Below are 27,946 nucleotides of genomic sequence, written 5' to 3'. Positions count from 1 at the left end.
TTTGTGGGATCACAGATTAAGATCCTACAGTGCAAGAAATTCCCAAAGATGCTCGCTCAGAAGGAGGAAGCTGCTTGGACCAGCTTTATCGCAGTGGTTCGGGGCTTCCTGGGGAATCACAAGGCCAGAAACTTTGGTGAAGAAATTTTGCACAAGGGGGTGCAGGATGTCCCTCAATGTCCATATTCTTTATGCTCATATTGAGAAATTCAAAAAGAACATGGGAGAGTATTCGGAGGCACAAGGCGAACGCTTCCACCAGGTTATACTGTAGCTTGAATGCCGCTACCAAGGACAGTATAACAAGAACATGATGGGAGACTACATCTGGGGGCTGATTCGTGAAAGTGATGTCCTGTATAATCGTAAATCTCGAACAGCTACTCACTTCTAATTATTTTGTGGTCATGTTTGTACAACTTTATATGTTAATTTTCATACATACTGAGAAAGTTGATCTTAAGCTATCCACATAAGACTCCATTTTGTAACAGGATGGTGTATGCCTTTAAAAGTTATTCATAAGTATATGTATTCTGAATTCAGCTAGAGACAAGTTTTAATGACCTTCATAGACTAGAGAGATTAGAATGTACTAGAGATAAGATGAATGCTTACTCCCCTTTCACTCCCTAACAATGTTCTTCACCCCTTCAAGTATCGATAATACGTAATGAAGACTAACAATGACTGTTTATGCTGAAAAGAATTGCTTATGTTACAATGTGAGATCACTATGCTTATAAAACTGTATTACACGCATTAAAGCTCAGAGAAATTTTGAACACAGGACTGGTGGTCTAGTGTTATTTCTCTGCAGCTGACTAAATACTGATGACCGCTCACACAGGGGTTCTGACACACATAAAGAGCTTTGGCCTGGTGACTGGCTACAGAATATTCTATAAAAAGAAGGATCTGTCAATATGTTGCTGCAAATTCACCCGTTTCTCATCTGAAATACATTTCAAAGTATAGAATGTCATGGTCTCAAAAGCAAAGTTTGAGGGGAATAAATACCATTTTCCATACTTTTGAGACATAAGCAATTAAGAAACAGCACTTAATACCCAACGACAAAAAATTGAATCGGTATGTAATGCCCGCTGTCGGGGTGCCTCCTATCAAAATACTGACAGCGACATCCAGATGGTTGGTATCCCGACGATGTCGGGTAAGTATACTTATCCTCCCCCCTTCTCCCCCTAACCCTCTCTTCTTGTAGCCTAACCCTAACCCTCCCCACCCCGTACCCTAACCCTCCCGGTTAGTGCCTAAACCTAACCCTCCCCCCTGTGGTGCCTAACCCTAACTCTACCCCCTAGGGGTACCTAGCCCTAACCTGCTCCCCCCAAAACCTAACTCCACTAGCCTGCCTAAAGCTAGCTCCCCACACCCCCCCCCTGCGGCTAATGCTAAGGGGACCCCGGACTTAACCTCATTCGGACTGCCGTCCTTCTGGATGCCAGCATTGGGATTAAGGTAGACGTGAGATTTTCAACGCCTATCTTAAGTCCTGTGTCGGACTTTCAGTGTCGGGGATTCAGACCGGCGGCATACCGTCCGTCGCTCTAATAACAACATCCCTTTACATAGTATTATTTATGCATGCAGGTTTACACAAAAGCTAGACCAACAGAATGGGGTTCCAATAGTATACATGTTAAGGGTTTTTATACCACAGAAAAAGAGGTGTATGAGCAGCACTTAAATGCACCACAATGTCTCTATACCTGGGTCTTTCTCACAGGAGAAGCTTGTGGGTTATAATTAATAAACCCCCTCAATCACCACTGCACTGCTCCTCCATATACACTCAGAGGTGAAGTAACTTTACATCAGTTACCATCTGAGTACTACCAAGCAACCTCTAATAACACTTCATCTGTGATCAGTTCCCATCTGAGCAAGTTTAAATGTGGTGTGGTTCTCCAGAATACCAAGCCATGTGCACTGATATCTGGGGCACCAATTAGATGCCGGTGTCAGGAACCAAAACAGAAACATTATTACTCAGTTCTCTACTGCCATGTACACTCCCAGACCTGCCAACATGACAAGTTCCATTAGATACAAAATGCTCTGCTCCTGGTCTTCCTTTTTAATTTATGATTACAGCTACCTGTGTTGAAACACTCTTCTCATCAATGACCTAGTTCAACACAGGTAACTGCAATCATTAATTAAGAGGGAAGTCCAGGAACAGAGCATTTTGTACCTGTTGGAAGGGGTCATGTTGGAGGGTAGGCACGCCTCCAAGTGTTATAGGACACGTCAGTGCTTGGAGGAACCATAAAACAGGATTTTGGTACTTACCGATAAATCCCTTTCTCTGATTCCATAGGGGACACTGGAGAGCATAGACAGTAGGGTATAAACAGTGCTGAGAGAGAGCTGGCACTTTAAGTTTTAAGAAGTGTGACTAGCTCCTCCCCCTATATACCCCCCCCAAAAGCCTCAGTCTTAGAAAGCTGTGCCCGAGGGGAGCTGAGAAAAAACAAACGGAAGAGGAGGAGGCGAACCAAGTACACAGAACATAGGAAAAGGTTGAAAAGCAGAAAAACCACCAGAGACAACCAGTGTTCAACAGACAACAGAAAAAGACCCCAACCCTGGCAGGAAGGAACAGCGCAGGGTGGGAGTCCAGTGTCCCCTATGGAATCGGAGAAAGGGATTTATCGGTAAGTACCAAAATCCTGTTTTCTCCTTCATCCACTAGGGGACACTGGAGAGCATAGACAGTGGGGACGTCCCAGAGCTCCCATTACGGGCGGGAAAGCACTGAGAACCCTGCAAAACAGACTGGCCATACTGCGGTGCAGTGGCCGCAAACCTGTGAAAACTATCAAAAAGAATACAGGAATATCAGCCAGACCAAGAAGCCGCTTGGTAAGGTAACTTTAAGGAAAAAACTCTTAACAGGTGCCCACGAGAAACCTACAGAGTGAGTGGCGTCATAGAAAAAACGGAAGCTTCCTAGAAGAAGCCATAGAAACACGACTAATAGTAAGACAAATCCACTGGGCCAGTGACCGTTTTGAAGCTGGCCAACCAGGACAAACAGCAGCAAACTAAACAAATAGAGTTTGCTTTACATATGGCTGCAGTACCCCATAAAAAACTAAAAGCACTAACAACATCCAAGTATCCTGACGAAGGAGAGTGTCGTGGAAGAAACCTGTACCACAATAGGTTGTTGATGTGGAGAGCCGAAAAATCTTTTGAAAGAAAATCCATTCTTGTATGGAGCTGCGCTCTATCCTCATAAAATATCAAGTATGGAAGCCGACCGGATAGAGCTCCCAGATCCGACAACCTCCAGGTTGATACCAGCATGAGAATAATTTCTCAATACCCTGAGAGATATTTGAAGTCCACCAACTACCAGAAAAAAAATTGAACAGAGGAAATTGTAGGAAAGAAAGTACAAGATCCAAATAACAAGAGCCGCAGAGGGAACAAAAGTGATTGCCACCGAATCACACCCTGTAGAAAAATCTGAACCTCCGGTATTCCAGACTCACTTCTTCTGGAAGAAAAACAAAATAAAACCATCTGAGCTGAAATATGAACCTTCAGCGAACCCAACCACAGATTGGCTGAGAAACGAGCCTGCAGAAAAAGCAGAAATCTGGCTAGGTTGAATTCTGTAGGAGGAGCCCCTCCACATTCACAGCATGAAACATAAGTATTCCAATTATGGAAGTAATGTTTAGAAGTACCTTCCTTCCTAGCTCTATGTATAGTAGGGCTTACCCTGGATGGGATCCCTGTACTTATGAAAATGGCCCTATTAAGAGCCCCCTCTATCAAACGCTACTGTTAGTGTGGATAGGCCAAAGGAATCCAAAGTAAGAGAATTTCTCCCAGAGGTATAGGCCACGGATCGTCGATCAACAGAGGCTGAAGGATGAAATACCAAGATCTGCGATGGCAATCCGGAGTTACCAAGAGAACCTTGGACTGCTCCCTAGTGTAGAAATCGAGGGAGGAAATGGAGGAAACAGATAGACAAATCTTTAACAGTCACAGTGTTGACAATGCCTCCACTGTCACTACCTCTGGGTCTCTTGACATTGAGCAGAAGATAAAGTAATTTGATGATTTTGTCTCGATATCATGAGGTCAACCTAGGGAAGACCCCCATTGGTGAAAAATAAAAGACCTGCTGGTCTAGTGTCCTTTCCCCTGGATCCATGTCCTATCAGCTGAGGAATTCGGTTTCTCAATTTTCTACAACTGTAATAAAGATTGCCAAGATAGCCATTGCAAGCCTTCTGCCCAGATTAGAATGCGGCTTACTTCTTTAAAATCTCCGGACGTCTAGATCCGCCCTGACTAATATACCCCACTGTCGTGGCATTGTCCAACTGGACCCTGACTGCATGGCTCCGCAACCAGTGATCTGCTGTCTGAATAGCGTAGAAAACTACCCGCAATTCCAATATGTTTATCAGTAGACCCGCTTCCAGTGGTACCCAGCGGTCTTGGAAGCACTGTTCCTGAAAAACACCACTTCACCTCCTCTCAGACTCATGTCTGTGGTAAGAAGAATCCCATCCCCCATTCCTATTCTCTTACCCTCCAGTAGGAATATCGAATTCAACCACTAGAAGAGGGTATCTGAGTTGAGGGACTTAACTTTACCGGATGGTAGAAGAAACAGATAGGATCCTGTTCACTGAGAGAGAAGGACTAGCAAAAAAAATCCTGTAGAGAAATCAACGTAAGGAAAAAAAATCCTCTAATGCCTTGACCGTCTTCTCCAGGAGTCGAGTGAAGCATTACCAGATGATGTCAAAAAACCGTCCTCACCATGTCCTGGATGGAAATTTCTTGATGAAGGAACACTCTGGCATCAGGTGTCCATTTGCGTCATTGCAGATGAGACCTGGAAAAATACAGAAACCACCCATGACGATAAGTCGTGTAACATTGTGCAGTAATTAGACCCTCTAATGGGCCTTCAGCAAAAGATCGTCTATAATAGTGATCCAGTTTCTAAAGGAGAGTCGTTATGTCTGTGGAAATGAGAGTTCCGAAAAACAAATCTCATAACCGCCTGGTGAGGCGGCCGTACAGGAGATAAAAATAGTCTTTGATATCCATAGATATCGAGATTCGCCATTCTCTGGTCCTTATCTGAAGGGACTCTATGTTGAACTTGAACATCCTTAGGACTAAAATGAGATTCTACAAGTTCAGAGTAGGTTTGACCTATCTAGGAAGCTGGACCATAACTCTAGTGGATAGAAGCTAGTGTGCAGCTTGCTGTAAAACGATACTTCTGTCGTTGGAAACTGGCAAACCTGTGTAAACAGGTAGAGGAGGAGACTAAAGAGTTAAGCTTGAATCCTCGAGTGAAGAAATCCCGGACCCAATCGTCCGTACAATAATCCGTTCATACTACTCTGAAGTCCTGAAAACTGTCTTCTCCTCTGGGAACCTTATTAGGACTCTACCCCGACCTCCGGAACCACAGGGAGTTAATGAACCTGTGAACAACCCGGAGCACTAAAGGACTGAAACGAGGATTCTGCATAAGAACTTCTAGGGGGAGGTAGACGAATATAAGAGGATCTACCCCCATCCATGTCCTTCATGTAGATTACAATAACAGGATGCAGTATCACACTTGCAGCTGTACATACTTCAAACTCCTGTACGATGTCTTTAAAAGACATGTCTTAAACAGCTGCTAAAGTGTATATGCATGAAAAAGATAAAAACCGCCAGAACATCTGAAAGTTATCACCGGGCGCTATTAAAGAGCTGCCACTAATAAGTGGCTGGCTCTGCCTCCGCTCCCTGCGTGGGAGCGGTACCTGCGGGGTTACACTCCCCGCGCTGTCCGACAGTAATTTATTGCCTTAAACTGTGCGCTCAACCTGTTGAGCCACAGCTAATGCAGAGTGTTCTGCCTCTGTGCAGCGCGCGCAATGAACGGCAGGGACGCCGGGCGCTATGAAAATGTTGCCAGTTTCTGCCTCCGCTCCCTGCGAGGGAGCGGTAACTGCGGGCTTTAAACTGCCCGTTCTATTGATCAGAGGCTGAGTCGGACCGCACATGTGCTTGTTTAAGGCTGTGTGCTCATAGTGTTGAGCCACAGGTATGTTATACCGCCTGTTATAATAATAACCTGGCTACCCCGCTACTCGGGGAGCCAGGGTTTACTCACAGGAGCTGCAGTGCTGCCGGCGGCGGTAGTGACTGATGGGGCCGTATGCGCGCTGCACGCAGCGGCATTTGAACTTCCCTGTAATGGAGACGTGGTCTCAGCAGTCGGGGACCCCAGGCGAAATGCATGCACTTGCGAGAGGGTCCCCCCCAGCAGCTCCATCGTCGCAGACAGGCAGTGCAGCTGCTGCCTCTCTGTCCTCAATGTTTTCTAACTACAGCACAAAAGTGCTACTAACTAATTACATAACCCTGAGTAGGAGTGTGCAAAGACATCCAGCTCCCCTCGGGTACGAACTAAAACTGAGGCTTGGGGGGATATAGAGGGGGAGGAGCTAGTCACACTTCTTAAAACTTAAAGTGCCAGCTCTCTCTCAGCACCGTCTATACCCCACTGTCTATGCTCTCCAGTGTCCCCTAGTGGATGAAGGAGAAATACCCAGGATCCTTCTTATGCAGTGCAGAGATGTGCTATATTTTATATGGTACGGACAGTACCCATTGTGTTTTTAGAATAAAAGCTTGTCTTTGCAACTCATCATTGCATTATAGCTTTTTTATTCTGTTTTATATATTCACTTTTGAGCTATTGTGCTATCATATGTCCAATCCTGGAGATGATCCCAGATGATGTAAAGAAACCTTTATGAGCTTTTCACCATCCTGTCTCGTGTAAGCATACAGTACATGTAAGAGTTTGCACTGTGTACCCTGGGCCTGATTCAGACCCACTCGCAAGCGCATAGTGCTCGCAAGCGGGTCGATGGTGGCCCAGTGCGCACATGCAGCGTGCGCGAGCCCCAGAGCGAGCGCAAAAAGCACTCGCTCCGTGGCTCACTACAAAAGGGGCACCTTCGATGTTGATCGACAGCTCGCCGCATTTTGTAGGCGTGGTTGGGGGGTGGCTTGACAAACGGAGGCGCTCCCAAGCGAACGCCTGCCGTTTGTGGGCGGCCCCACTGACATCACCAGTGATGTCAGTGGGAGAGCTTCCGGCTCTATTAGAGCCAGAAGCTCTCAGGGGCTTGCGGCCACGAGACCCTACCACAAGGGTCTCGTTGCAAGCTCGATGGTCGTGATGGTCTTGAGCATCGCGACCATCATCCTGGCCGCTCGCAATAGCTGCGGGTGGTCACCCACAGCTATGCGAGCGGCTAGGAGGCCGCAACTAAAAAACCAGCGCCCGCCCTGATTCAGACCGAGCGCTCGCTTTTTGCGAGCGCCTCTGAATCAGGCCCCCTGTCCACCACATTCAGGTGATATTACGGGAGTGGGACTGTCTGGACTTTGGAAAGGGACTTGGACACCATCTTCCTATTTACTGTTTTGGACACTTATGTAGTGTTAACCCTCCCAATATTATTACACCATTGTGTGTTTTATCTTTATGAAACGAACTGTCAAACAGCTGGAACAATCCTTGGTGCAAGTGGTGTCACTGTGTTTATCTGTATGTTTATCTGTATGTATGTATTTGTAAGTTGGTGACTTTTGCTTATGCATCATGCTTTGGAGTGCAGTGCCATAAGTTTGATTGTTTCTTTACCATTATACTTCTATCGGGTTAAGCTTTCCTTATCTGAGTAACCCACATACTTATCAGTGATAAGCACAGAGTCCAAACTTTTTATCAATGTGGAATCTAGAAGCAATAGCTCATAAATTAATTCAAGTTTCCATGATATTTAATGATGTAACACACCATGTACATTAATATATCAGAGATTTACAAAAATATGTCTTATATGGCGCACGGCTTTCATACAATATGTAAAAGGAAATTACACACTACAGTCTGTCTACTCAGAGGCCAGTGATACATTATATACAATATGTGAGAGGGATGTATAAGCATAAGAGTCTGTCTGTCTATACAGGAGACAGTGCCCCATTTTATACATGTGAGAGGGATATGTACACTACAGACTGTCTATGAAATGAACAGCACTCCATTACATACATGGAAGAGGGATACATACACTACACTCTGGGTCTGATTCAGATTTAGACGGTATTGCTCAGCCGCAAGGAAGAGACTATGCAGTACCGTACAACTAATATGCTAATGCAGCAGGAGGTGTCTGTAAGAAATAGACAACTCCTGCATGCATCTGCGATCCAAGTGCTGAGTCCGTAGACGCTGCCTTGGATCACCACCGTTGCCATCGATGGTTTCTGCTTTGGCCAGCCTGCGTAAGCTTAAGTTTACACAGCCTGGCCGCTCCTTGCCACTTGCGAGGCCAGGAAATCTGCATCCTAGGACGCAGAACCTGGCCACGGCACTCCCAGGAAACGGGGTCGATATGCCCCGGTTTCCAGGAATGCAGTCAGGTGCCGCCTCCTCTCCACCCCCAAACAGCCGCAGCCTATCATCAGGCTGTGGCTCAAGGGCCATGCGACCAATTTACATATCTGAATCAGGTCTTCTGTCTGTACTGTGGACAGCACTCCATTACATTCAATATGTAAGAGGGATATATACGCTACAGTCTATACCGTGGTCGGTGCTCCATTACATACATATAAGAGGGATACATACACTAGTCTGTTGTCGAAGCCGGATAATTGGTTTAAAATTAAATCTGTGCAACGCCATTTTGCGAATGGCAATGAGACGTCATTTTGCAACTGGCCGCCCAGCGCCATTTTAGTGAATCTTGCCCATTATAAGTACATACGGCGATGCTATTATATAGCGTCGTGCGATTCCCACACAATAGAAAGAAGTTAAAAGTCCTCACCATACAAATACAGACAGTCACTAAAACATATAAAATGATTAACCCTGCAAAACACGTACCATGGTGTACTCCACAAAACACATAGTCGCACAACGCTAACTAGCGTCTTTTCCCATTTCCCCAATACTTACACACTGCACACTTACATAAAAGGTTCCCTAGTATTAAAGTGTAATATTCAAGGTTTATTCAGTAATTATTAATGTTGTGAAATAAAGGTTATTTGATATCTAAGGTTTAGTACATGGTAAGCAGACCGTGTTTGGTGTTGTACTGATCCACTGTGTCTCAACAGCTTTCCGGTATCATCGGTGAGAAGATCGCAACATGCGTTCGCAATTTATGGACTGTAGAGAGTTAAAACACTAAAATGTACTATGTAATGTTACCAGCTTAGATTAGCATGCAGCAGCAAAAAGGGATACAAAGGGCTGTTGGAGGCTGACTTGTGTTCATTTGAATTGACCTATGAACTATCCTGTAACAAAAGCACCTTTAAGAAGAACCAATGGAATCATGCCAATCTGTTCTATTGTATTGCCTATCCCTGTAAATGTATATATGTGCGCTCTCTGATCCCAGTCGAGAGTCTTCTGTGCTGTTGACGGAGGTTTCTATTACTGATGCCGGTATCTGGGCCCAGAGCGCGTGCGTATGTAACAACTGTACCTTGGGTCTGTATGATTTATTTGCACTAATTGTCTTTAGATTACAGCGTGTAACCATCTGTTTTTATATTGAATAATAACTTTTTGTGCTTTGGAACCACACTCAAAGTCTGAAAGCATTTATTTACTGTGCGACTCATTACGCTGAATAGCGACAATTTTAGAAGGTATAGACAGGATTTTAGAAGGTATAGACAGGATTGCATAGAGGTTTTAAAGAGGTATTGATACTGTCTATATAGTGAACAGCGCTCCATCACATTCACCATGTAAGAGGGATGTGATGTTTACACTATGATTATATACAGATGTAAATACAAAATAACAGTACTAATTACATTCAATTAAAAACAAACCTTCATGTATTCCACTTTTAAAAATCTATTGGGAATTCTTCTTTCTTGACATGGACTCAAATATTAAATAAATGATGCAATTATACAACCACAGCAACACTAATAATTTATATAGTATCAGTGAAAGGGATCAAGACGCACTCAGAGCCTGATTCAGAGATGTACGCTAATGCAATCGCATCTGCGATTTCGCACGGAGCGCTGATGCGAAAATATGCCAATGTTTCCAAAGCTTACCCGAGCATAAGGAAGCCCACTGCTGCCTTCTCATATCTGTCTGACGTCACGTACCAGCGTAAACATCAATAACATCGAGGCAGATCGGGCAGCCATGCAGCAAAACTGACCTGTCTCAAACTCTGCAGCTCGCACGACACGCTGAGAGCTCTCATGCTGCGAAGAAGATCGCAATGGCTAATTTACGCACGCCCATGAAATGGCGATTAAACGGTCAGACATGTCTGCTTTTGCCTAGCCACACCCCCACCCCCATTACCAACGGGATTTCCCCACTCGCCGCACAGTTTATCACAACCCTTGGGCTCGAGGGGGCACATTCCTGAATTTACCCAGGAATCAAGGCTGCGTTATTGGGACACCGCAATGAAAGGGGGCAGCCATTTTAAGAGGACGCTTGGGTACTAACAGGACACAGCTGCAGAAAACATCAGAACGGTAAGCGCATAAGTGCGGAACGCCATCATTTGCACACCACTGACTCCATCCACTAGCACATCTCATCAGATCAGAGGCAAGGGGAAACGTATGTCCTCAGAAGGCATACGGGAGGTTGCCCCTTAGAAAGGGTTTACCGAGATCCCAGTTTGCACAGACTCTTAGAGCTGTAGGCTGTGGGGAGACTCAGATGGAGACGTAACCGAAGGAGGGGTTACGTAGAGTGACATTTACTGGTGATCACCCACATCCCTAGCAGCTAACTGCTAAGTGACACCACACGAGTGACAGGAGATACATTCCACAAATATAGAGTTTAAAAGGGAGAACTAGGCACTAAGGCCTTGATTCAGCGGCGCTCGCAAAAAAAGAGCGCTCGCTCTGAATCAGGGCGGGGGTTTGTCTTTTTAGTTGTTACCACCCACAGCTTATGCGAGCGGCCAGGTGATGGTCACGTTGGTCAAGACCATCGCGACCATCGGGCTTGCGACGAGACCCTTGCGGTAGGGTCTCGTTGCCGCAAACCCCAGTGGCCTTCCTGCTCTAATAGAGCAGGAAGTCCACCTACTGACATCGCGAGTGATGTCAGTAGGGCCGCCCGCAAATGGCAGGCGTTCCTGCAGGAACGCCTCCGTTTGCCCAGCCTTACCTCCCGCCCCGCCTTCCAAACGGGGCGAGCTGTCAATCAACATCGACAGCTGCCCCTTTTGGATGCGAACGCCGAAGCAAGTGCTTTTTGCGCTTGCTCCGGGGCTCACGCGTGCCCATGCCTAATCAGGCCCTAAGTGCCATACAGAAAGATGCACCCTAAAGGAGCCTACTTACTTCACTTGCAACCAAGGTATAAGGAAGGCACTCACTGTGTGAAACATCAAGAATATTGCACCATTGGTCCAGTAATGGATACACAGATATTCGGGACTGTACGGAGGGGACTCCTTTTTATGACCCGACTCTTTGCATCAGTAGCAACCCGGGCCAACATTTGGGGCTTCTAGAAGGAAATTTTATAGATGTACTGGAGTCTCCACCTACTGGTACAATCCATTAAACGTAATTTTAATATACACAAGTGTGTGCACCTTCATTCATTTAGAACTCGACTGACATACCCATAAAGACACAGACTCATCAGGTTAGCCTGTGGGCATATACCACATAGACAGTTACATATACAGTAGGTGGGCGCTGGCACACAACCCCAGCGCCCACCTACGCTGCCAATCGTCATCATTACCTCTGCATATTTTGCACCAGGCTCCTTCATTAAGAAGAAATATGCATCCTGATGGGCAATGTTGTGGTCTGACTATGTTGTATTTGTGTGAACACAGCCATACAGTACTGGGCTATACTTACATGCATCCTCCTTACCCTGTAACACCTCTCTAAACATAAGATGTCATAAGCACTTAATGCGACGGAATAGGGAGAGCACATGAGAAATTATTAGGCTAACTGTTGGCTCAGTGCCTGAGCTATAATATGTGCTCACCATTAGTTTGTTTGACAGAGCCAGAACAAACCTTTAAGAGATTCAGACATGCTTCTCCCAGTATAGTTTCTGTGAGATCATAGAGCATCACTTACCTAAAGACACTACAGCCACGCTCTCTGGCAGAAAATGGAGTCTGTACTTGATGAGTAGATGCACCAGTACAATGCAAATAGCTAGAAAGAAAAGAGTACATGTTTACCATATACAACACAAGCACTGTTTACAACAAAACATAGATATTTCAGAGATATGAGTGTTATCCAGCTAAAACATACAAAACCATACCTACTGGCCAACAACATTCAGCCTTGAAAATGTGTCCACTTTGTAACCTGTAGACATGGACATCGCCGTACTTGACTCATAACTACTGTCTAATGTTACCGTCAATAACAAAGGGGCTAGATCAGTTATCGTAAAGTCACCTGGCAATAAAAACTCCCAGATTATGCCTGCTGTGACTGCAGACAATAAGAAACTACCACCGTACGTAGTATTGGAAAGAAAAACTCTCCCAAAGGAAGAACTGCCAGTGGGAATTATTTTTCACACGGAAGAGAAGAGATAAATGACCGCTGAGAAATGGCTGAAGGTTGTTTGGGGTCGTCTAACAGGTGCATTGCATGTCAATTTTAGATGCCTTTCAAGCCAACACAATCGAGAAAATAAAATAAAGTGGCTGATATGAATACAGATTTGGTGATCATTCCCAGAGGAATGGCCTCCCAGCCCCAAGTCCTGGAATAAGCCTTTCAAAGATCACTTGAGAAAGGTCTACATTGATTAAAGGCGGCCATACTGTACTTGACACCAACGGGGAAATTAAAGCAAACAGTAATCAGATGCTAGGACAGTGGAATTAGTAATAAGTCCATTGTGAATGATTCAAGATGAGCTTTATTTCTAGCAGTCTTGATAGTAAGGCAACATTCTGTTCATATTACAAGAAAAGTGGATTACCCTTTTTCCTAGCGCTCCAACAAGATATACAAGTGGGTATGTTAAATTATTCTGTCCATAGTCTATGCTGACTTGAATTCCACAGACTAGCAGTGCTTTTAAGCTGGGTACACACCATACGATGGTGTAATGCAATGTAACGATACACATCCCGCACCGTACACACTGCACAATCCGGCATATCACAGCTCAATGTATCATTACATGCTGTATGTAACAGCACCTCGTCGGTCATTGCACTGTCCCCATCTGTCATGCAGAACAGACGGGATGATGCAATGATCCAGCATTGTGAACGACAGATTGGGCATACTCACCACATGATGTGTACGATATATCATTCCGATCAGTGTCGGAACGATATATTTTACGAAACATTGTATCGTGTGTACACAGCTTTAGGTTTAGAAGGAGACTATGAAGACTGGAAATAATTCACAAATGACCAGTAGGGAGAGGAAGAAAATGCTGCAAAACTGTAAGTAAGGAAAAAATATATATATATATATATAACACTTGGTGCAGCACAGATGCTTCATGCAGGTAGCAATTCAGATTTTTCCCGGAAATTTGTATCTTATTCGCATTGTAGCTGCGAACAAAGTCAGTTAACCAGATACACTAGTTTAGTACTTTAGTCGCAAAGGAAATATAAGGTCGCAGATTAAACATAAGGACAATTGGTGCAAGGTATGGCATATGAGTACTACCAAGCAACCTCTAATAACACTTCATCTGTGATCAGTTCCCATCTGAGCAAGTTTAAATGTGGTGTGGTTCTCCAGAATACCAAGCCATGTGCTCTGATATCTGGGGCACCAATTAGATGTTGGTGCCCCAGATATCTGTCGTTTGTCTTTTTACACAGAAGTACATGAAAAGCCAGCGTCAGTACTAAGTGCAACCTTGCATTTTGCAATTGTCTCATCAGTGATGCGAATAAGATGCATCTAATATTACTAATGTCTTTTAAATCACAATTTTAGGAAAACATTTTTGCATTATTATTATTTCCTTCATTTCCCTGAAATGTCAAAGCTTCATGTGACAGGGTACTAACGAAAATAGGGAAGGGGTCAGAGATTGGAATGTCAGGGGAGAGGAGAAGGTGTCAGTGAAGAGAAAGTCATGAAAGGAGCAATGTATAAAGTCTCATGCCAGTAGCCATATAATTGTTTTTTAACCAACTTCCCAAAATTCACAAGACACTTGATTCAGCTACTGCGTGTTTAATCATTAGTCACTGATTTAATATTCCTTGGTTCACTGGTCATCTCCTCAAAGGTCACTTTGCCTCTCTGAGATCCCATGCCAGAGACACTTTGAAAATGGTCCCAGAAATTGAGTTGAAGGACATATGGATTCTTAGCACTAGAATTGCAGGAGTTACACACCGATATTCCACACGCGACGGGGCTGAGAGCGGCAGTTAGATATTGACATGGGGATCTCAGACAGAAACATTGGTTTTATCTTAATTCCATCACTTTTACTTTACCACAAAATAATTTGTAACCTATAGGTTTATTAGGAATAGAGCCTCTGAGATAGTATCCTTGGTTTATGGCACTATGTTGGACATATTAAAGTACATCATCCTATGTAAACTATTTACTGCATTATTCTTGTAAATTGCAATAAATATGGAAAAGTGTCAGACACCTAAAAGTGCTCTTCAGCGAACACAGCATTATTAAACAGCTTTAGATGCTCAGTGTCTAAAAACATTTTTTTTTGCTACAGAAAGGCAATCCAGCGGGCCTCACAATCACATGGGTCAAAGTGCTTAAGAGTTAACAAGGGATAGGCAGTCTCAGAGAATCCCTCTGGAAGTTTAGACTTCAGTTGCTCGATAAGTATATTTATTGAATTATTATATAATTTAATAGGTTGATATCTGGTTCCCCTTTATATTCCTCTTAGTTCTTATAATTGAGGATCAATATTTATTTTATATATTAGGAATATTTGACAACATTTTGTTATTTCTGCATAATCTGGTTAAGGACCAGATAAATTTTTGATAAAAAATGATTACAGCAGTTCTAAACATTGCATTTGGGCTACATTTTGGCCAACACATTGATCTCCTTATCTCACTTTTTAATTATTGAAAAAGGGGACTCATCCAGAACAAAATATTTGTGAAATTATGACTTTTCAGGGTGCCACTATCTCAGCTTCTAAAGAAATCTCACGTCTCAGTTTTTTGTGGGAGGTACGAACATATACACTAGTAGTTTGTTGAAATATTAAGCTGAAGTCTCAGAGTTGTGTTTAACTTTTTCTATATGAGACTTTAAAATAATGTGTTATAAAAATTTTACTTATTTTAGACCTAAATAGGCCACAATAAAAAAATGATTTTGGGCTGAAGTTAAAGTGAAAATTTCAAGTTTGAAGTGGAATTTCAAGTGGAACTAGAGTTACGTACTAAACAAAACTCTTATGGTGCATACACGGTCAGATTTTCCTTCAGATTTGTACAATAACGATTTAAAAATCGTTCAATCGTTCATATCTGAAAGAAAATCTGACATGTGTCCCTGCAACGATGAACGATGCGTGTTCCCGTTTGTCAGATAACGATATTTGACGTGTTTGCAGTCAGATTTGGACGATTTCATTCATTTTAATACTGTCAAAAATCGTTCGTAGTTCATGAAATCGTTGGTAAAATCGTTCAAATTGTTTGTCGTTTATCGTTCGCAGTTCATCGTTCATCTGACAGATCTGACCGTGTGTATGCACCATAAGATAACGCGGTAGCCATTTGTGACCAAATTATTATATTAATACTTAGTATCTTAGGGTTTTATCTATTATAACACCTCATTTTTTATTACAATTATACTAATTATTAAATGAATTTCTAGAAGATTTAAGTTTCAACAAAAAAATAAATAAATTAAATTATATATATTTAAATTTCAGTTCAGTCTCAAACTTTAAATTTGAGTAATGAGTGACAAAATTTTTTTTGTTTATTTTAATTGTCAAGCAACCAGAAAAGTCAAAATTGGACCACTTGAGAGAGCCATATTATTTGTAGGTTGTCAGAAGTAAATATGGCACGATGACAACCGATCCGCGCCAGCCCTAGAAAACGCTTTGATTGGCTGGCTTTTGCAAATGCACTGCTGTCGCTGATAGGTGCTTTCTTTGTTGTTTGGCATATATTACGTTTTCTGCGAATTTTAGTTCTTTTTCAGGCACAAGAGGGTTTTTTTTCTGCCGTATTAAAGAGGTAATTTAAAGTTTTTTTGATGTCTTATAGTGAATGCATGTGTTGCAAACAGAACAAATTGTTTAAAACATGGGTGTAAATGTATGAGAGGTATGCCTGGAATAAACCAGGAACACATAATACTGCTGCCAATCGGCATGCATCTTGCAATGCATAAGCCTCAGTATACAGGCATAAAGACACTATTATTACCGTAAATGTACAGTAAACTCTGCTTCAGGCCATGTGTATTATTTTCAGATTGGTGGAGATTTCTGAAGTCAGCATCAAATAAAAATTTTTAACAACTGGTTTTGCAGAAAATGTGCTAATAACTAACTTAACTAACAGCTCCTCCCTCCTGTCCTCATTACCTACCTCTCTCATGCACACCAGCTACACTCTACACTGCCCCCAGGGCTTCACTCCTTAGTTGTTTTGTTTCTTCTGACTACCTAGAAACTTTATCTGCACCTATTCTAATAGCTACAGGTTTCAGCTTATACGGAGTATTTCCATTGCACCCACCAGTTGCAGTCTTGAGATTTGTAGTGCTATTTGTTACTTGTGTACGGTACTATTTTACCCTATGCCGTCTTATTGTTTTGCCCTCTGTACCGCGCTGCAGACCACTTGTGGCGCCCTATAAATAAAGTTTATTATTAATAATAATAGTAATAATGGCCACAAAGTTCTCTGTTACGCTCAATGCTTTGTGCAGACTGATAATCACAGTTATTTAATGTGAGGACATGACGGCTCCACAGAAACACATGACTTCAAAGCCACTATTGTTCAGCACAACTGACTTATGACTGCAATCAATGTGATCATGTGATCAGGGCAGTCATGTGTGTGGTCAGATGACTCTTACCCTTGTATATGTATTCCAACACATAACACACAATCCCGCACACTTTCTAATCAAAATTCCTTCATAATAAAGCTCCATCGCAGGTGCAAAAACATCAAATATTATTATTATTATACTTGCTGAACCTTCCGCCTACATCGAGTTTACTTACATTGTCAGGGACCATCAATCTCCTTACACAGCCAGAACACCAGCTGCATTTGTTTCCACCTTCTCTTTTAAATACATTGCCAGGAACCATCAATCTTATTATACAACCAGCTGATTCTGTCTTCCCTCTTTTGCGCATCATTTTAAATAGTGTATTATAAGTGAACTCAATGACATTATATTCATAGACACTAATAATAAATGTCTGATTATTTATACAATAATTACTGCTTTATGTGGTGTTCCCATGACTGTAGTTATGAGATTACAAGTAGTCAACTGGGGCACAATTAGGTAACATATGTAACAGCCAATTTGTGTTGTCATATTGGCACTGTTATGATGTAGTAGCAGAATTATGCGATGTTAGTGTTTAGGATGTACACAAAAGAAAAAGAATATTGTCACATGAGGCACACCTAATCTTGGGAATTATGGTTGCACCTAATTGAGGATAATCTTTTTTTGTACAGAATACTAGTAAATGTCTAAGAGAGTACTCCTAGAAAACTGACAGCAACATAGAATGAGAAATGCAATTTAAATATTTACATGCATGATGACCAAAGAGGGAATCTACATATAAATAATTTAATTGTACTAGTGCGGAGGTCACTAGGCCCTTTTTTTAGGGAGCGATTATAATGTAACATGTGGCCACAGAGTTATCATGTCAGTGGGGTGTGGTAATGACACATCTAGTTTACATCATCTATCCAACATTGTGCACCTTTATTGTCAAGCTAACACATATATAACGACTGGTTGGGGTGCTCCCCCTGGAGCAGAGTCCTGATCCAGAGTAATATAAATAAGTAGAATACGGGGCACTCACTAGAGCATTTCCAGCAGAATAAAACAATTTAATAGCTTACATATGTCAGTCGACGTTTCGGTCCACCGTGACCAGCATCAGCACAACGTGTGAACAAAAGACAGCATATGTCCAAACGTGGGGCTCTGTTTGGACATGTGTGTTTTGTTCACACGTTGTGCTGATGCTGGTCTTGATAAGGGTCATGGTGGACCGATCACAAAAGGGACTGTTTACGATTACGGAAGACCCATTCTGCACACTCGCAGAATGGGTCCTGCGCACGCGCAGATTCCCAATAATGGGGAATCTGCATTCAGCATCAGCCCCATAGTGTATGTTCTTTCACAGTAACTCTATATAATGCACAGAAAATAAAAACATCCCACCACTCCGCATGGAGTTAAATAACTCAGCTGTTGCAACAGGCTGCTGAGATACAGACCAGAGTGTGATAGAAGCACCAGAGCAGAGAGTAACACCCCCGGCAGAATTGAGGAACTGCCTGGGTTGTGACAGGTGCACGGTGCTAGAATGAACACAGTGACAGTCACACAGTATAAGCCACAGTCACAGTTTCAAATACTGTATGTTGAACTATATTAATTTAAGTTAATATTCCCATAAATGTAAATATTGTTGTTTTTTTGCCAAGCATACTGCTCATTTCATAGAACAACTTCTATCCAGAAAAATCATTGCAAGGTAGTGATCACCCTGTATGAGCTACATGTAGATGGTGTAAATGAAAAAATTCAAGATGACCTCACTTTAATTTGGTGATCCTGCTACAGAACAAGAAATGTGAACCCTCTTATTATGTGCTATATTTCCTTATGTGCCCTGTAAAAACAGCATCTTGGTGTCTCCAGTGTAAAAATGACTCCCAGCAAATCTCAGATTGCTTGGGCCCACTAATATAAAGAGTCAATGCACTTACCCAGGACCAATAGACTAAAGAATATGGACATGCCGCTAGACTGTTCCTCCTGTTGTGCCTGCACTCCAGTCTGGACTGGTATAAGGGGCTTGGCTGGGGTAGGTAATACCAGCTTCGTAGTAATTGCCAGGGTGGTAAGCAGTGTGCTGTTATAGTCTCCATGGCTGTCATTGTGCATCCTATAGAAAAGAACATATGAACATCTACATGAAAGCATTATCTTTCTAACATCCCAACTAAAACTAGAATCTATAACCAGGAGCTACAGAATAACAGACTATATAACTTCAGGCAAGCCAACAGTCCATATCACAGACACACAAGCCTTCACCTCTTATTCAGCCTTATAGCTCTGTGCAATGTTATAAAGGCCTCCTTTATGCATAGAGATCCCCTCTACTATATGCAGGCATCCCTCATAACCCCAGATAATCCAACTACTAAATACATATATCCTTCATACACACAGAATATTCTACCACTAAATACATACACCCAGAAGACTCCACTATTTTATATATATATCAGTGGTGGCCAACCTGTGACTCTTTGGGGGGGAATTCATTTGTTTTCTTGCGCCCGTAAGTAATGGGCAATAGATGGGAAATATTAGATTGTTTTGAAAAGTAATGGGCACACTGTCCAAATGGCAGTTTGGGCGCCTAAAAGAACGACTTATCGCAAATTTCTACTCATCACTTCAGGAGGGTGAGAGTAGAATTAATAGGCGCCCGATGCATTTGCGTCCATTAGCATAAACAACTGAATAGCTCCTGACCACTCTAGATGGGAGATCGGGCGCCCAAAAGCAATTGCATTCCTCACTTTAAACTTCGCAAAGTGGCTCCCAGCTGCAGATGCCAAATTCCACGTCATGTGAGTTCCTCTGACAAAACTCAGGGAGGTCACAAGGCATACCTAAGGAGGAGGAGGTAGTGCTCTCCCTCCTTCCGCTGCATCACAGAGTTTGTGGGCTGCAGTAGTAAAGGTAAGTGAGAGAGGAGTGAAGCATAAAGGGGAGGTAATAGAGTCATGGTGTAGGCTCTTGTGGGCATGGGGTGGTTGTCTGATCGGTATGCAACGGGGTCTGAAGCTCATGTGAATAGATCTGATGAGCATGATGTGATATCTCTCTGGCATGAGGCAAGGCCTAATAAGTATGATGATAGGTCTCAGGGACATGTGACGAGGTATAATGGGCATGAATGAGAGGTCTCAGGGGCATGTACAGAGGTTTAATGGGCATGATGGGAGTTCTCTATGTATATTAAGAGGGCTGATTGGCATGTGGGGAGGTGGAATGGGCATGTGGGGGAAGTCTGTGGTGCATGGCTCTTTTCGAGAATCTATAGATATTTTTTGGCTCATAGTCAGTGGCGGATTGGCCATACAGCCTTCATACACCCAAAAGATTCTACAGCTAATACACCTAGAATTTGCCAATACTATGAGCATATATCCTTATATAGAAAGCACTTCTATTCAGTACACATCATAATAAACAGACAACCGAACTACTGTATATACATACATACATCATGCACATTCATCACATGGATAACCTCACTACTATGGAAACATCATTCACACACAAAATTCCCTATTATGCATACACACACAGATAATGTCACCACTATGCAAACAATACTCTCACACACACACACAGAACCTCAGTGTTATCCATGCCCTACTCTCACACTGAGTGCCTCACTACTATGCATATATTTACACATAGACAGAGAACATCACTGATATGCATTACTAACACAAAGAAAACTTCGCTATTATGCATACATAACTCACTCAGAGAACCTCACTACTATGCATGCATCATTTACAAACACAGGGGTATATTTACTAAAGTGCAAGTTTTTAGAAGTGGAGATGTTGCCTATAGCAATGTTAAGAACGGAGGATTAATCAGGCAAGGTGACAGTCTTGCGGGCTGGTTTGTATTGACTAGTCGTGGCCATGGGGTTAAGGGCGTGATGCCACCTTTGGACAGTGAGTACAGCCTTGAGGGCTGATGTGCCTTAACTAGTCGTGGCCTCAGGGCCAAGGGCGAGATGCAGCGTTTGGGCTGTTGAAGCAGCCTTGAGAGCTGAGTTGCCTCTCTAGTTGTGGCCTGTGGGCTGAAGGTGAGATGCAGCCTTTGGGATGTTGAAGCAGCCTTGACGGCTGAGTTGCCTCTCTAGTTGTGGCCTGTGGGCTGAAGGTGAGATGCAGCCTTTGGGCTGTCGAGTCTCTCGTGTGAAGTGTACAAAGACGTGGAGGTGCGACCAATGTCGCCAAGTTGACACTGGGGGTGGTGCACCGGATTGCGCACTTTGGACGATGAAGTGTGACCAGAGCCACCGGGGGAACACTGGTGATGGTGCGCTGGATTGCGCACTTATGACGCCGAGGTGCGGCCTATGTCGCCGGGTTGACACATCGGCAGTGGTGCGCCGGATTGCGCACTTTGGATGCTGAAGTGCGGCCAGTGCCACCGGATTGACACTGGCGGTGGTGCGCCGGATTGCGCAATTTGAACGCTGAGGTGCAGCTGTCGCCTGGTTGACACAAGCCACCGGATGTTGACAGGCGCTTCAGGATAGCGAAGCGCACCGTGCCGCCTAGATGACAAAAGCAGCACGCGCAGATGGAACACGGACCTTGCCGCCTGGTTGGAACAAACGGTAGCGGGTAGACACAGCAGAACTGGTCTCTGGAACTCGACTGAACAACACGAGACTGGAACAACCGGAAGCACGAGTAACTCTATCATCGCCATCGGAGTAGTGCTGACAGCAGCAGGATATGGATTCCGAAGCCAATCCGGAGCAGCCCCAGAATGACAGACAGGAGGTTGGCGGAGTCTCAACGAATGCTAGATCGGGGTTCGGCTCGCACAGTATTAGCCGTGCGGTGGTTTGTGACAAGCAACCAATCAGATTCTAGCTATTATTTTCTAGAAGATGCTACATAAATGTAAAGCAACTCCACTTCTAAAAATTCACAATTTAGTAAATATACTCCACAGATAAAGATCACAGCTATGCATACTGTACTCACACACATAGAATCTCACTACTATGTATACATTACTCACACACAGAGGGCCTGATGCTGAGTCGCACGCAAAATGGCAGCACGTGCATATGATTGCAGCATCCAGATTTAGCACCATATGCTAATGCAGCTATCATGCGTATAGTCGCACGCCACTATTTTTCTGTCCACAGCAGCAACTGTCATCATTAGTATCGGGACTTATACTTACCTCATGCTGGGTGTAAAAAATCCATCTGAAACAGGAGTCCCTTCATTATACGCATAACTCATAGGGGTATATTTACTAAAGTGCGGGTATACAATCAGATTCTATTTATTTATCTAGTACATTCTATAAAATTATAGCTAGAATCTGATTGGTTGCTATAGGCAACTTCTCCAGTTTTGTAAATCTGAACTTTAGTAAATATACCCCATAATATCATGAAAATCTGGCTCCATGCTCACAACACTCCCACAGATCTATTGCATGCATTTGCAAGGCAGCTGCTCAGTTGACATCCCATTTCACAGACGATGGCCTGATTCACTACGGATCGCTATTCTGCTTATACGCACGCACCGCAGTTGCTAATATCAGCTGTGATATGAAAATTATTGCCTTCGCATTGCAATCGCAGCCTGACTTAAGGAAGCCAACTTACCTTTACGCACATCCGTATACTTCAACATAGCTAAACAATCGGTAACATCGGACCCAAATGCACAGTTAATGCAGGTCAGGCCTCACTCAGGAATTGCTTACTACAGCGCACGCTATGAGACCTCAGGCTGCGTAGTGCATCGTAGTGGCTAATTTATGCACGCCCGTGCAACGCCGTCCCAATGCACTGGCACTCCTGCGTATTCCCGAACACTCACTCTGCCGTGGGTCTGCATGGCCTCTGCGATCGCAGTCCCGATTGCTGTGGTTAGTTGCGTACGTATTAGCAACTGCGTTCCCTGCGGAATCAGGCCCAGAGAGTACTAAGGATGGACATCGGAAGCTGACGGTTAGTAACCATCAATGTTTCCGATTCAAGTACTTTTTCAATCAAATACTGGAAATTTGATGGTTGCCAGCCATCGGATGCAGCTTTCCGATGCCCGGCTATGGAGGGGGAGCACACAACCTTGCACTGCATAGCAGAGCAACGACTGTACAGCAGATTAGATGGTGTGCGCATGTGCACGGCATCTATTCTCTGTATAGGGGGAGCCTGGGGGTAGCTCAGCATATCGGCGAGTGCTGGGCACGCCCCCACAGTGACATGGGCAGGGAGTATCATGAGGTCCTGCCCCTTTCCCACATGCCCCACCCTTTCAGCCAGTACTATAACCATCGCAATGGTTATAGTATCGAACTGTTGCGATGAGATGGCTAGTTGCCATCACATGGCATGATCTGATGTCTGAAGCCCGGCAACTATTCGATGCTATGTCCATCCCTAGAAAGAACAGGCTGTGCACTGAACCTCTGTCATGGTACGTATGCATGCATACACAGGGCACAGTAAATACCTCCACTTTTGGACTTCCATGCAACTCAGAATCAGGTCTAGTCCCTCACTACTATGCATGCATGCATGTAGAGTAGAGAAGGAGAATCCACAGCCCTGGAGTAATGAGATGTTGTTTATTTAAAAAAATTTAATTATATAAATGAACTGTAATTAATTGAGAAAAGCTACTTTCTGCCAGCCACTATAGTTATGTTAAGATTCAAAGGGAGAAATTCAATTAGCCATGGGATTTACCACAGGCTTTTAGTTTCCGTGTTAAGTGCTCCGAGCTATTCAATTATATCCAGCGGTAAGCCCCGCTGCCAAAGCATGTTAAGGAACAGATTCCTGGTTGAGTGTGGGAGCTTTGCAGTTATCATGCGCAGAAAGCTCTGAGGGTGCACCCTCAGTTCTGACCACGTACAGTAATTGAATAGCTCCAGACTCTTGACCTGGGAGCTAAAAGCCCATTGTAAGACCCATGGCTAATTGAATTCCCCCAAAGAGGAAAAGGTAGACTGTAAGTGCTCTGGTTGGTAATGCTGGGCATACACTATACAATCATCACATATTTGTACAGTGTATTGCCACGACCAATCAGTAATTATCGGTCCGTCGGACATGGTAAAATCATCAAATAAGTCCAAAAGATGATAGTCAGCCACATCAGGCAGTGTATGTGCTGCACCGGCTGACCGCCCATTTCCCCTGTTCCTTCACAGGGGAGGAACAGGGAAATGTTTTCTCACCTGTGAAGGACCACACATATCTCAGAGTATATGAACACAGTATCAGATGGAATCAACTTGTCAGATAAAATGTCTGACTGGCATTTTATCTGAAAGCATATGCCCAGCATTAGACAAAGTTCTGGAGAAACGCCGGTACCTGGCAGACACCAAAATTGCACATTTAACCTTGAACCCCATAGAGATCCGCAGAAAAATGTACAATGTTGGAGTACTGTAATAGTCATTAATGTGCACAGCCGTACAATGTGTATTGAGTTGGCCCCTTAACTCAATAAATATGAGATTAGGTAATGTAATTATATTTTTAGTATAATGTCTTTTATAGAGGCAAATTCAATTCCGTGCAATGGACGCAATGTGTTGTTCCAGAAGGGCACAACGCGCCCACCAGCATCAATGTCGACCCTACCATATATGGCCGATATGTGTGCAGCCAGCAGTACATCACGTTGAATTGATTATACCCCAAAGATTGAGTTCCACGGATCACAGGATTATGTCTAATAAATAGGAAACAGCTCGCACGTATTTATCCCAGTTCAATTATAGCACCCAGAATAAATGCTGGCAGCACTCTCTAACTTCGAACTTTTTCTCTCTGGGTCACATCATTAATGAAAGCGGGTGATGGTGACCAGGGTCCATGACTTCCTGTATAATCTGTTTGCAAACAGGTGACAGGTGCACAGTATGTCATTACTACTATCAGGAATAACCCATCTGCAACAGAGCCGTTCGGGGTACACATGCCCTATACTGTCCCACCCCCACTACCTCCCGCGCCACCCATATTGGATTAAATCAATCAGGCCGTTCAGCCGGTAAAGAAATCAAACCTAGTACTTACTCAACATCTGCCATCTTGGTACACCCTTATGAAGTGCTAGGAACCATAGAGTCAGGTGAATGAGTAGCAGAGCGTCTATTTGCCTGTGACGCCTTGTATGTAAAACAGCAACTAGAAGTAACCATAGAGTCGGAGGCCAGTCAGTGAGTCTACTGCTAAAGGTAGTAGCAAACCTAGCGGCCGCAGCGGAGAAGGGGGCGGAACAGTGCGGGACTCGGGAGTCGGAAGTCTGACAGCCCTCAGCAGCATGCACAGCAGTGTATTGAAATGTCAGCATCACACACACAGTAATTGCACACTGCAGCTGCCAGCAGCCACACAGAGTTAAAAAAACAACAACAAAAACATTGGAAACCATCTGGGATACATCGGGACAGAAATCTAGCGATGGTGATGAAACATTTGATCCCCACCGTTGCAGGGTTAAACATCAAACATTGGAACCATCTGACCTGACCAATGTTTCCGATCCTTACGGTGTGGTTGGTAGAGTACATGATATAGTTGTGTACGAGCATCGTGTCTGCCGGTCGTGCACATTTGTTATACCAAGTACACTTTCCCACAGGCATGGTGCTACATGTGTGAGTGATGATGTATTGATGTGGTTTGAGCAAATGTAGCCTTATATCTGTGCATTATTCCTTTGTATTATTATCCTACCACTGATTTGTTTCTAGTCAAGGGGACTGTCCCATTGTCAGGCTAAGGCTAGTTTCACACCTGCTGTTTTTTTGCCAGGTGTGCAATATAGTTAAACAGGGAAGCAGGTGGGTTCTTTCACACAGCCCGGGCATGGCGCAGTTGCCGTGTAACAGCCGGGAATATCCACTGCACGCCAGTGGTGTATAGGAAACAATGTTTCCTTACACACCAACCGACTTGTGCAGCAGCTACTGCGCATGCCCAGTAGATAAGTAAAAAAAAAAAACATTAAAAGCGGCTCAAAGCCACAGCTTGTGAAAGGCTCTGTGTGCCTGAAAAACACCGTCTGGCTTCTGCCTGTTTCTTGCGGGACGGCCAAAACCGGCAGGTGTGAAACTGGCTTATACTGTACGTCTGAATTTCAATGCAGCAGGTGTACCCCTTCAATGGCAATCTTAACAGGGACAAGTGGGTGGCTTTGAATGGATGTGATCAGAGACCGGTAAGGTGGCAGCAGCAGAGCGCTTTAGAATTGGCAGGCACACTGCCCGGGTATGTGGCACACCCCAACATGATATTTTACACCCACCTCATATTGCCATACTTCCTGACTTGACTCGGACCAAAAGGAGATTCCCAGGTGGGGACATTGTGCCAATTGTGTCATCCAAGGGCTTGCACTCTTTGGGTCCAATCCAGTTAGGAGCGAGTTTCCGAAAGCAAGTTTGTTGCATAAAACATGCATACAACGTACAATGTACGCACCCGAGATATGCGTGACTCATTTGAAATGCCAATTATGTGGTAGTCATGGTGAGGGTGTGCAACTTTTCTACAAAAAGCGACCTGGGAAAAGTGCATGAAAAAATGGGGAAACCATCCTGGGCACCAAAAAAGTGACAACTGAGATAGCAGAAGCACATAGAATGCTGTCAGTGGCCATAAGGAAAGTACTGGAGGTTTTTACATTGTGTCAAATGGCTGAGTTATGCACTTTTTAATAATGGTGGAACAATGATAATAAACGTTTTTCATCAAATTAAAGTCTTTCCAGCATTTTGGGGTAAGGACAAGTGCATGTATAGTAGTTTTTCACTGTTTTTATACAAGTTTGTAAAGATTTGAAATAAACACTTTTACCTCTCATCTGCACGTTCTAAAACCCCTATGCCATCAATACAACTTTTCCTTGTACCTGTCCCACATTATTTACTCCATTATTGAGCTTTTTAGAGAAATTCACCTGAAAACATGTCTTTATTGAACAAATTATGGTATTTAAATTCTTCCAAGTGCATGATTATTCATTGGTAGGGGTTTACCAGAGGTTCTGCACTTTGTGTCCTGACATTTTTACCTTTATAATAAGAACTTTCCCAACCTATTCATCCGCTTATGGAGGATGCGCACAAAAAAACTTGAGTTTCCGCTGAAAAATTATTGTGAGTTTGGAATTGGATTGCAAATGTAATTTGCTGTGCGAATTCACCTAATTGGATTAAAACCTTCTCTATTTGTTGCTGGAAGCTCTACTTCCTCATTGACTGGAAAGGCTTTGGTCCTGAAGAGCACTCGTGGGTTAAGTAAACCTTCAGTAGTTCCATCAGAATGTTTCACAAGAATTCCTTGGCAAACCTTTTGTGGGTGGGTTGGTCGGTATACATCCCTAAGATACTTTTGCAAATAGACAACCATGTTGCTGTCTGGCACTTACCTTTCATACTGTATCCAGGCTCCATGTCTCTTTCTTGAGCATGTGGCACTATTCTGATTCAATAACCAGGCTATAAGTGTAAGGCCCCTGAGATATTTCCTCTGTGTATATCTGTATTGAACCAGTACTTACACCAAGAGACTTTGTCAGAGAGTGTCAACTCAACTAGTAAGGCACGAATGAAGAATCCAGATGAGGGTTTATTTCAAAATGATATTCTTGTAATTATGCATAACATAGTAGGTTAAAAGATGATAGTTGACCAGAGCTCAACACACTGGGTTACAGACAGGAAGAAATGAGGGATTATGACATCAGACCCCAGCTACAGAGAATCAGGAAGGACAAAATTAACAAGATGCAAAGCCTTGCAA

General features: G+C 43.5%; 1 protein-coding gene across 2 annotated transcripts in view; it reads right to left on the bottom strand.

The window, feature by feature from the left end:
• SLC9A8 (solute carrier family 9 member A8) overlaps positions 1-25,275 on the bottom strand; it is a 121,262-nt gene extending 95,987 nt beyond the window's left edge. Inside the window, exons 1-3 of one of the 2 annotated variants that reach the window (XM_088472212.1) lie at positions 25,214-25,275; positions 19,080-19,258; positions 12,208-12,288 (exon numbers count right to left, since the gene is read on the bottom strand). In XM_088472212.1, coding sequence (XP_088328338.1) covers positions 12,208-12,288; positions 19,080-19,258; positions 25,214-25,227 — 274 coding nt within the window. In that variant the 5' untranslated portion in view covers positions 25,228-25,275. The remainder of the gene's footprint in view (positions 1-12,207; positions 12,289-19,079; positions 19,259-25,213) is intronic. The other variant, XM_088472213.1, reaches the window with a different exon arrangement.
• Positions 25,276-27,946: the final 2,671 nt, after the last annotated feature.

The sequence above is a fragment of the Taudactylus pleione genome, unplaced genomic scaffold, assembly GCF_031769625.1.
Source record: "Taudactylus pleione unplaced genomic scaffold, aTauple2 ptg000121l, whole genome shotgun sequence".
Taxonomy (NCBI): Eukaryota; Metazoa; Chordata; class Amphibia; order Anura; family Myobatrachidae; genus Taudactylus; species Taudactylus pleione.
Note: the sequence above shows the minus strand (reverse complement) of the source record. Positions and strands in the feature narration are given on the sequence as shown.